The 12,367-nt window shown below is 35.7% G+C and overlaps 1 protein-coding gene across 1 annotated transcript in view; it reads left to right on the top strand.

Moving 5' to 3' along the window:
* The window catches only part of LOC116422974 (contactin-3-like), a 29,794-nt gene that overhangs the window by 9,020 nt on the left and 8,407 nt on the right, over positions 1-12,367 (top strand). The window contains exon 2 of the mRNA XM_031963680.1: positions 11,312-11,471. Coding sequence (XP_031819540.1) covers positions 11,312-11,471 — 160 coding nt within the window. The remainder of the gene's footprint in view (positions 1-11,311; positions 11,472-12,367) is intronic.

The following is a 12,367-nucleotide window of genomic DNA, read 5'->3' as shown; positions in this document are numbered from 1 at the left end:
CTTAGATTATGTGCTACCTAAAGGTTTCTTCCAGGACAAAATCTGTGATTTTATGTTGTTTTCCACCTATGACAATCTTGACTTAATTGAAGACTTAGTTGGAGAAGGCTGTCTTATAAAGACTTGAGTTTGAATTCTGCCTTATATACTATATCTGTGAGCTTGAACAAATTATATAATCTCATTTGGCCTCTTCTCTGTGTAAAATGAGGGAGTTAGACTGATTCAATAATTTTCCTTCAATTAAAACCACAAAAGTTTTTAGAGTTTTAAAATGGGTTTTTGTTCATTATTTTTCCCCTCCCAAATATGTCCTCATCTTTTCAGTGTCTCTCTTCTTTAAGGTTTTTTAATGTGATCAGTAAATGGCATCATTAATCAGGCTTCCACGGTCAGGTCCCTGTTGAAAAATCTCAACTTGCTCAATGCTTCTACCAGTTACCTTCCTGATTTGAAAGGAAAGCGATTTAAAAGATCTCAGAGAAGAAGAACCACATTTGAAATTTCATCATCTCTTTGAATATTAATAGACTGCGATTTCCACCACATTTGGACTAGTCTCTTTGCAAAGAAGGTTACTTCCACTAGAATTTGAAAAAAGAGAAAATTTGAATATTTCCCAGTTGGAATGTCAGCAGGTTTGTTCATCTAAAAAAAGAAGAAAAAAACACTTGATAATCTTTCTTGCGTTGATGAAAGTGTAGTTTCTTTATAGTGTTTGCACTTTCTCACCTTCTTGCTGAAAATATAGTAGCTATTTTTGAACAATTAATCATATCAAGGATTTGTTTTTAATAAAAAAAAAAATTACTCTTTCAACATGTGTTAGTTCACTGAAGGTGAGAGTGAAGCACTGGGGCTTGTAATCAGCTTTACATTTTATATACCTCAGTCCCTACTAGCACAATTATCTAAGTAAGCCAAATCAAGATAAACATACTACATGAAGGGAAATCAATCATCAAAAGAATACTGCTGGGGTTATTGCAGATTTCTCAGCATGTTGTAGATGCCTTTTATCTACAAATGAATGCACAGCCCAAACATAACATTTGTACTCTTGGGATATCCGGAGAAATTGAGGAAGCCTAGCTTGCCCTTGGGGAGGGGTGTTACTCTGTGGCAACTTGCCTTATCTGCAAAATGGGAATAACTCCCAGGGTTTCCATGGAATAAAATGAAATAGTATTTGTAAAAACCTCTCTAAACCTAAAGGGACTACATAATTGACAGCAGGACTTGAAATATGAGGGATGATGGTGGTAGGTGGTAATGTTAGTGGTATAAACATGAGATTTGGACAAGAGTTGAATAGGGTAGTAGGTAAACATAGACAGTTTGATCATGCATAATCAGAGGGAACCAAATTAATCAGTTAACTGAAATAGTTGAGTCTTTTGAGTAAATGTACATCTACTATGAAATTCTTCAATCTGGGATATTCAGCACCACAGCATGTCACATCTGAATGGAACCTCAGTGTCCACTGAATTCAATTTAAATCTAAAAATGGAAACCTTTCTACTATCAGACAGACAAGTGGTCAACTGTATCAATGGAGAGGAACTAATGATTTGCTGGGGCAGTGAATTTCATTTTTTGGATAATGCTAATTCTTAAGAAGAGACAGTTCAGTGGATGTATGCTAGGTCTGGAGTAAGAAGTCCTGAGTTCAAAAGAAGCTTTAGATACTTATTAGCTGTGTGATTCTGGGCAAGTCACTTAACTCTGTTTGCCTCAGTTTCCTCATCTATAAAATGAGCTGGAGAAGGAAAGAGCAAAACAGTATGATATTTTTAGCAAGAAATTGGGTGATGAAGAATCGGACATGATCAAATGAATGAATAACCATTGTCAGCAAGTTTTTTCTTACCTCAATTTTGTACTTGCCTCTTTGTAACAAAGGGCACATTCTTTGTTAGTGCCTTAGTCATGCTCTGTAGCTCAGGATATTTTTTAACCTCCTTACAAATGGAGTTCTTGTTTCTGAATGAATACTGACACTTCCTGTTTCTGAATGAATACTGACACTTCTCCTGTTATATAAGTATCAAAATGTGCTACCTGTGGGACTTTCTCAGGCCACAAATTGGGAAGTCAACTGAAAATGAATCTTGTAACTTATCCTGTTCAAGGCATGACTCATGTGGAGTGAACATTGCTATGAGTCTTATAAACTCATGTCTATATGACTGAGAATATAGGCAAGTGATTCATTTCTGTAAGAGTTCAATCCATTTTTGACCTTCCAGTTTGTGTTGTTAGCCTGAATGATGGGGGCCCCCCGTGACACTTGCAAGCAGAAGGAGGTAACCTAAAGTTCCTGCTTTTTTTAGGTTATGGTAGGGTTGCTGTCCTTCATTCTTAAAGAGAATCAAAATATTGGAGTGTGGGTATGGTGTGACTAACCAGGACAGGCTAAGAATGCTCTACCACTAGTGGGACACAAAAGGTCCACATTAACATTTGTAGTGGAGATGACTCAATCCCTGCATCTCATGTGTTCTTTGAGTTCCTGCAGTTCTGCTTTGTACAGAGAATATAGGGAGTTCCTGTGTAGGCACATGCTGGGCAATCTTGTGCCAGTGTCTTTCTTAGCTCCCGAATCTGTTCTAGAGTTCTTTAGAGAGACCATTCTTGAGTAGCTTCATCTGACCTCCATGTGAGCTCTTCTCTTGCGTGAGTCTTTTGTACACTTAGCATCTGACAACATGGCCAGCCCAAAGGAAATGTGCTCTTTGCAGTAGAATGAGTTCTAGAAAGAATGGATCTTCAGATTCTTCCTAAGATAATTCAAATCAAGCAATTCAGTTTGCTGGCATGGCACTGGTGGTAAACTGTCTGGTTTTCACAAGCATCCAACAGTGAGGTCAGCACAATGGCTCTGTAGACTTTCAGTATGTTAGGTAAGGCTTTATGATAGGAGAGTCTAAGAGAATGCATCAAAAAACACTCTTACTGACTTGTTGTGGATAAGCTAATGACCCAAGTTTCCCAGATATATCTGCATATGAAATTTATTGCCAGGTGCCTTCAGTGCAATTTATGACAGAGAAAAAAGCACATCCGAGAGTTGGCCTCAGAGCCAGGAAGACCTGGATTCAAATTCCACCTTTGATATGTGGTGATCGTATGACCTTGAACTAGTGTTTCAGCCCCTCATCCTTGAGGCAAGAGGGGTCAGATTCATTATCTTTGAGATGAAAAACTCCTGAAGGTGGCCCAAGTCAGCTTCAAATACCTGAAATGTTTAATAAAATAAATAAAAACATAATAAAATAACACACACAATGCTAAGTTGTGGTTTTCTAAATTAATATGCTCCCTCAGGGGTCTGCTTTTATTTAATTTGATACCACTGGTCTAGGTGACTCTCTAAGACTACAGGTTGTTGTGTTTAATATGTCTGACTCCTCCTGACCCCGTTTGGAGTTTTCTTAGCAAAGGTTTGCCTTTTCCTTCTCCTATTCATTTCACAGATCAGGAAACTGAGGCAAATAGAATTAAGTGGCTTGGCCAGGTTCACACAGCTTGATACTTCAACCACACTTGAAGTGGCTTTATATCTGAAGCCAGGTTTGAACTCAGGTTCCTGACTCCAGGTCCAGCACCCTATCCAATGTGCTACCTAGCTCCCCTCCACCAGTTAGACTATCGGCTACAGAATGGTATTTACTATGGACCAGGGGAGGGAATTTCCTCTTCCAGGTGTCTTCTATGTCTGTGCTTTAGACTCAATGCTTATCCCAAAATGAGTTTACCCACAAAGGGGCTGATACTTCTAAAATGAAGCGATGATAATAATGAATAATCATAAGCATTTGTTGTTATTGAGTAGTGTGCAGTAATGTCCAACTCTTTGTGACCCTATTCAGGATTTTCATGATAAGACATTAAAATGGTTGGCCATTTCCTTCTCTAGCTCATTTTATAAATGAGGAAACTGAGGCAAACAAGAGTAAGTGACTTGGCTGGGCTAACACAGCTAGATACTTCATCCACACTTGAAGTGGTTTCAAATCTGAAGCCAAATTTGAACTCATCTTCCTGATTCTGGGCCCAGCCCTCCATCCACTGTGCTACTAGCTTCCATACAGCAACTAGACTAGTGGATACAGAGATGCTATTTACTATGATCCAGGGGGAAGGCCGTTTCCTTTTCCAGGTGGCTCATATGTCAGTGCTATCATAGATCCAATGCTTATCTCTACCTTTCTTAGGAGAAGAAAATGAGCTTACTTACAGAAGTGCTGATACTTTTAAAGTAAAGCGATGATAATATGAATAATCATAAGCATTTGTTATCGCTGAGTGGTTTGCAATCATGTCCAACTCTTTGTGACCCCATTTAGGATTTTCATGGCAAGATATTAAATGGTTGGCCATTTCTTTCTCTAGATCATTTTACAGATGAGGAAACTGAGACAAATAGAGTCAAGTGACTTGTCCAGAATCATACAGCTAATATGTGATTGAGGCCAGCTTTAAATCCAAGTTTTTCCACTTCCAAGTCTGGCATTCTTTCTATTGTACCATCTAGTTGTCTCTCATCATAATCATAGCTAACATTAACATAGTGCTCTAAGTTTATTAATTTGATTGATGTCATCTCATTTGATCCTCACAACTCTGAGAGGTAAATGCTATTATTATTAACCCCATTTTATGGATGAAAAAATTGAGACAAACAGATGTTATATTTAATCAGAGTCACACAGTAAGTGTCTGAGCTCAGATTTCAATTCAATTATTCTTGACTTCAGGTCCAGCAGTGTATCCACTGGGCCATACTTATCTGGACATTAATATGGATCAGTAGTTTAATTGCTTATAATTATTTATATCAACCATCTCTTTTCTCGTTATTCTTTGGGGATGTGGAGTAGTTTTCATTTCTATTTCTTCTGGCAAATCCTACTCACTTCCCCAGATTCTGTACAATTGCTCCGTTTTTCACGATAGAAGAGCCATATCTATCATCTTTAAAAGTGACCTTCTAGACAGTTGTGTCAAAACCACTATTGGCTCCTCATTCCACTTAATATGATCAGACACCAGAGAGTTCAATAACAGATCATGTGTTACTCATTAATTCACCAGAGCAACTAATATATTTCAGTTCCATAATTTGAAAGGTAAATTAATTTCCCCTTCAGTCAATGCAGGATCATCACTGAGGAATAATCATTAGGAAAAGGGTACCTGGCCAATTAAATTGATTTCTAGTGTTCTCAATTTCAGTAGTGGAAATAATAATTCATCTTTTATAGAGTCTTTACAGTTCATAAAGCAATTTCTTCACATTCCGATCAGGAGTTCTAGCCTGCCAGTAGTACCCCATTTTCCAGGTGAGGGAAACTAAAGCTCAAAGGGGTCTACCTGGCATCCCCCAATTCAAATGACTAGCAAGTATCAAAGTGAGGGCTCTCAGCCTGGTATCTGATTCCATCTCCATTGCCCTTTCCAATAGATCCTGTTGCTTTTTGATAACAGTGCGATTCCTATCATAAGGCTTATATCATGGTGCTCTAAGGCAATTAAGAGGCTGAATAATATAGAACAAAGTAATGGGAGTAAGAAAACCTGATTGCAAGTTCTGTGGTTAATAGCGGAGATTTTAACATTTAAGCAAAAAGAAGAAATCATTATATTGTTACATTTTCCTACTTTAATCAATTTAGGGACTTACAACATGGGTACTTCTTCCAGCAATAAAGGTCACAAACCATCACTAGCATCTCGTTCTACAAGACTATTACTGCTTAAGTCTTTCAAGAGCCTCTATAGGTAATCTCCCCCAAACCTGAGAGGTTTTCTTCTAAGTCAAGGGTTCTTATCCTGGGGTCCATGAAATTAAAAAAAAAATACATTTTGATAACTATATTTTAATCTAATTAGTCTCCTTCCTAGTTCTATATATATTTTTTTAGCTATTTAAAATTCAGCTGAGAAGGGGCTGTTAGGGTCATTAGATTGTCAAATAGACAGATGACACACACAAAAAAACTAAAAACCACCATTCATTCATTCATTCATTCATTCATTGCTTAAAAATTCTCTGCTTTTGAAAGTTCTTAACTTTTGCCAAAACTCTGCTCTCCTTTAAGGCCTTCTCTGAGTGTTTAGCCCCAATTAAATGTGCTTTCTCTTACCTTGACTATTCTATCACCCTTTGTTTTTTATACTTTATCTCTGTTATAGACTTTTTTCATAGTATAGTACTTCCTTCTCCATTCTCATCTCCATAGAATGTAAACTGCTTGAAATTTATTTTGTTTTTGCCTATACAGTATTTAATTTAATGTCCTTCATGGAAGGTATGTTAGGTAATGCGGTAGAGAATGAACCTAGAATCAGAAAAACTGAATTCAAATCAAATTTCTAGCTGTTTAATCCTGAATAAACTCATCTAACCTTTCTGAGTTTCAGTTTCCTCCATTGTCAAATGGGGACAATAATGTCTAATTTGCAGATTGTAATGTTGTAATGTTTAAATGGGGTAATATTTGTTTAAAAATAAAAGCTTAGTAGAATGCCTCTGGTGAAGGAAATGGCAAACCACTTTAGTATCTTTGCCAAGAAAAGCCCAAATGAGGTCATGTAGAGTTGGACACAATTAAAAGGACTGAACCACAAATACAATGCTTGGTATAGCACTTAATAAATGCTTATTCCTTTCCTTACTCTCTCCATGTAGAAGACACAATATTTGGTCAATTGAAGCCACATCATCTGTTTCCTCTTCTTAGTAATAATACTTCTCATCATTCTTTTCCACACTCCCACAAGAGCTGTCTAGTGACATGAACCTTTTTTTGCTTTCAATATTGTGTCTACCTGAGAAGAGCTTCCTAAACTAGCTATGTACTTAGCCCAAGTAGCCACTCTTTCTAGTGGTATATTTTTATTTGCCATTTTCATTTCCTTTTTTCACATGCTAGGTGTTGAGTTGTTAGAGACAGAGGCAGTGAATTCATAGATCACTGAAGATGAAACCAGATTTTTATCAATAGGCTGACATATTTGTTCCACTTTTTATCATATGTTGCTCTATTTCTTTCTCTATCCCACAGTTGTCAAAGGGTGGTCAATACAGTTTGAACGTTTTTTGTTATTTAGCAATTTAGGAATAGAGATAGTAAGTAAGCATTTATTGAACAACCTACGCTACATCCAGGCACTGTCCTAAGAAATGTCCCAAAAGTCTCTGCTCTCAAGATTTGCATTTTAATGAGACAGGGACTGGACTGGTGATCTTAGAGGTAGAGGGAATTCCCAGATAAAGAAAATCCCTCTACCAAAATAGCTTGGTAGATTCTCTGTAGCTGACAGTTTTAGAGAATTGCCTGGAGCACAAAGGGTCTAAATGACTTGCTGAGAGCCACACAATAAATATGAATCAGAAGCAGGTTTTAAAGCTGTCTTCCTGGCTTCAAAGGCTGGCTATCTACTTACCATGCCATATTGTCTCTTTTCAGTATTTTTTAAAACTAGATTATACAAATCAAGTCTAGTACATGAATTATAGAGTATTATAATAAAGTGATTTGATATGTTATTTAACATCAACAATAATTATTGAGAATACCTTCATGTAAGAACAATAATATTAATAATAGATGTTATATAGCACTTTGTTTTAGAAAACTTTCATTTTTCTCTTCACAAAAACCCTGTGATGTAAGTGGTTATTAATAGCATTTTACAAAAAGGAAAACTGAGGCAAAGAAAGCTTAAGGATCTTATCCATGATAGTCTGCTAATAAATTGCTGAGGCTTGCTGATTTTTATGTGAAATACCTTTCCAATTTCTTTTGAATTGATGCTTTTTTTTTTTTAGTGCAACCATCGTCAACTAGTAAACAAATGCTTAAATATTCCCAAAAAATGTAGTCCTAAGAATTTAGAAATTGTGTTAAAATATAAAAGTTATTAGTTCTGGAGTCAGAGGTTCTGTGTTCAGAGCCCACCTCTGATGAATACTAGCTGTGTGACCTTAAACAAGTCACCTCCATAGATCTCAGTTTCCTCATCTGCAAGAGAGATGGTTGCATTCTGTGGCCTCTGAGATCCTTTCCAATTTTAGTTGTACAATCCTATCATTTCTAAGCCACACATGGCTTTTCTAGATCTCTAGAAAGATGGAGAAAAATCAACACTTTACTATTTGAAGAAATATCTTTCAAGATAAACAACAGCTGAGTTTAGATTTTATTTTTAAACACTTTCTTTTTTTGTGCTGAACTTAATCATCAAATCTATATATCCAAATATACAAAAAAGAATAAGTGACCCAGAACACTGAGCAGTTCCTTTACCATTGTGCCCAATTTAATATATGCTTCTTTAATATATATATATATGCTTCTTTAAAAACTGTATATAAAACAGTCATTTCTGCTCATGTTGGAAGATACCATACCCAGGCAACAACTTTCAAAACTTAAACATTTATCAAGCAAATGTTGAAATACTGTCCAGAGAGTTATTATTGCCTTCGACCTGTATCATGGAACACTTAATAAAAAGAGAACTGGCAAAGTCAACAGTTCTGGGATTGCATTGTCCTGACTGAGCCATGGACACATGCATAGTCTTTATATGATATCCAGCTATTGTCGTTATGATTTATTTGGATTATGAAGCACATCCTTCTCTAATCTAATCTCAGTAGTGATGCCTCCTTCACAAATCTTGAAGGTAATAAAGAGTTTTTCTAAAAAGTAGACAGCTAATTATAGTGGTGTGAAAATTGAACTTTATTGCTACCATTAATTACATCATACATTTTATATTTTTAATGCATCTACAGCCTTTGCCATCATTCCTCCACAATGGAAGATGTTCTTGCATTCTTCTGGGAAGCAGGACATAAATCTTACCTGAATCAACTCTATGAATCAAATCTAATATCTTGATGAAGGTCACAAGTAACATACAAATCATGGTATCATTTTTACCGCTAATGCTGCCCCTCTCATCAAGTGTATGTTCAGGAATGAAAGCCACAGGAAACATTGTAAAAATATGGGTCCTTAATAAGTACTGTTGAATTTAGGAGCAGAGCTTAGAGTCCTTGATTTGAATTCTTCCTTAGGCACATACTAGCTATTGTTCTCTGGGCTAGTCATGTAACCTCTCAGAAGCCTCCAGGTATGGAAGTTGCCAAATGGCTATAGATCCCTATTAATAGAAGGAGTTTCCTTATAGGGAGTTTCTTACTTCCATGAGAAAAATAGGTCTGAGAAGAATCTACAAAAATAACAACAAAAATTAATCAAAAAACCCCAAATTTTATGAGTATGGGACTCCAACTTCAACAGCTGCTCCATGAATTTATTTCCCTGGACCAGGGAAAATTGCAGTGCACCTATGGTTTCTTATCATGTGCGTTCCTTGTCTAATGATAAGACTTATCATTCAGTAAATCTTCTAAAAGCATATTTCCCCATGTTGTTTATTTTGTTTAACAGATCATGAAGGCCAGTGTAATCCTCAGGCTATTCATCACTTGCTTTCATGATATAATCATTCCATGTCTTGTTTCTGTTATAAACATCTTTGAGGCATAATACCACTGGATCTTAGATTTAGCGCTTAGAAGGGATATGAAAAGCTATCAGTGAAAGGTCCTTCAGTATTCTCCTACTATACCCTCATACTGTTCTTAAAATGAAAGTGTCTAAGGCTGAGGCTGCCTTCCAATCCCAATTATCCCTAGGTCTTGTTATTTGTTGTTTTTTCAGAATTGACCTGGATTTATATTTATTAAATTAATAAATTATAATAATTATGAGCCACATGTCTTCTTGACTGAAAAGCAAACTCTAACTACTAAAGTATCCTGCCTCTGCTCAATATATAATTCACTTTTGAGTATCAACAGTTAAATGAATATTTGTATTATTCTTAAAGTGAGAGTTCTTAGTATTCTTCCTCAACAGCCACCATCAATACAGTGGTAAAAAGAAACGATTCTGTCCTGAGGGGCATTTTGTACTTTGGTTTGTTTCCTCTATTTCCTTGGTCAAAAAATACATACCCATTTCTTTTATGATGATAATTCTTCTCATACTTAGCTAACGTAGTCTTTGGAGACCTTACATTGTGTGTTATGTGTCTCCAAGAACACAACTGAAGCTTGTTAAGTAGAAAATTACTTTACCTCTCTGGACTCACTCATTTTCCTCATTTGTAAAAGAAAGATGTTGGACTCAGTGGTTTTTGTATTTTTATTTATTTTGTTAAATATTTTCCATTTATATTTTCAGAGGTCAGTGGCTCCGACCCCTAGATACATGATCTCAGTGAGACTTCTAACCTCTTAAGTGCTAATTCACTATTGTCTCTTTTGCATTTGGCCTTGCTAGCCCTGATTAAATGAGGTTATAAATAATTCTTCACCTCTTCACAGGCCATTCATTCTCTAATAGGGGTACTATACTTTTCAAAATTATGTCTCCTTGTTCTAGTGCCTTTTAAAAATGTTTTCTCAAAAACAGCATATAAAATTAGAAAGTGACAGCTATTAAAATATAATGTTTCTTTGGCTTTAATTATTATGTCAAAGGGAATACAAGCAGTTCCCTTGTCTTTCTACTTGACATCTTGCTCTTCAATTTACTCGGGTCCCTAAAAATCACCCATCCCTCATTTACAGCTTCCTTTAATAGCAGTTTTCACAGTACCAGAACTTGTTCCAAATACTTGAATATACTACTCAGCACCATGGCTAATATATAGGAAATATCTAGCAAACTGGATAACCATGGACTAGTCAATAAGTTGCTTCTTTTCCTTTATTTTTTTGTTCTTTTAGGGGATGTTATTTGTTCTTTTTTTTGCCATTTATCTTGATGCATCGATGGAGCTACATATACTCAGACACATTATAAAAATAGTAAAATATACTGTCTGTTTTTGTCTTTGTGCAAATCTTAGGCAGAAAGCCAGTATTGTAGAGTAGTCAGAGAGAGGCCTTATCTTTGAGTTGATGGGTTCAACATTTGCCTATGGTCCATATTTACTCTATGATTATGAACATATCATATTCTTTTCATTGATTCATTGACTTCTAACACTGACAGTTGGGAATTTGAATTGATAGAGGGAGTCTCCACACTGGGAGAAACCCATACTGATGAAATTGCACACTCAGAAAAAAAAAAATAATAATCTCAGTAAGCCATGAAAGTCTGTCTAAAAAAGCAATATTCATCATTTTTCCCCTCATAGTTTAACTAACAAACTGTACAGCAGACATAGCCAAGATCCAAAAATAATCCAACAATAATAAAACTATGTAGTAAAGTATCCATGCCAACAGGTTTGGAAATAAATTTCATTTTGTGTTTCCAGCACCTAGTCAACCACCTGCGAACATTGTCTGGAATGCCACAGAGTCCAAGGTATTAATTAATTGGGAACAAGTCAAAGCAATGGACAATGAATCTGAAGTAACTGGATATAAGGTAAAGACAATTCCAAGGATTTCATTTAAAAATATGTTAAATTATGTATTGGACTACCTGCCAGCTAGGGGAGGGGGTGGGAAGAGGGAGGGGAAAATTTGGAACAAAAGGTTTTGCAAGGGTCAGTGTTGGAAAAATTACCCATGCATATGTTTTGTAAATTAAAAAAAAAAAAAAAGCTCTAATAAAATAAAATAAAATGGGCAGAAAAAAATATGTTGAATTTAAAATCATTTTCTGCATGATTTAGACAACAAGCAGGCATTCATTTTGTCCCCATGTGCCAAAGGACTCTACTAGGCAAAGAGCATATTACTTGATATTCTTGAGACCTAAAATTCCAGGCAAAAAGAGACTTAAAAAAAATTTTTTTCTGGTTGCAATTAAATGCTGCGTGTATGTTTTCCTCATTTGCTGATGCCATTTTGAGATTTCTTAAATTGGGCTGCAAATTTGTGGAGAGTGTAAAAAGTTAATTTCACTATGCAATAAATTTTAATATTTTATCACTTCTAATGTTTACTACCAAAAAACTAGATTAAGCTGTTGTTCAAAAAAAACTGAATAACTATTAGAAAATTTATTCATTAAAATCTCATTTGGAAAATATATTCATATTTTGTCTTTGGATGATATACTTTCCTGAAAATTTATTCCATAAAAAATATTTGTGGAGGATGGTTTGCAGTTGGGGAATGGAAGCTTTTTTCTGCCTTATCATCCTTGCAAAATTCAAGCATAATTCAGTTCTCAAAGGTGTCTGTGATCTCAGTGATTTGGATGTATTTTCCAGTACTAAAAATTGAAATTCATGCCTAATTGCCCTTTGGATCAAGCCCAACTCCATTTTTTTCCATCACTGAATGAAATTGGTGATGAGGGTTGTAGTAGTGTCT

Source organism: Sarcophilus harrisii, chromosome 1 (assembly GCF_902635505.1).
Source record: "Sarcophilus harrisii chromosome 1, mSarHar1.11, whole genome shotgun sequence".
Lineage (NCBI taxonomy): Eukaryota > Metazoa > Chordata > Mammalia > Dasyuromorphia > Dasyuridae > Sarcophilus > Sarcophilus harrisii.
Note: the sequence above shows the minus strand (reverse complement) of the source record. Positions and strands in the feature narration are given on the sequence as shown.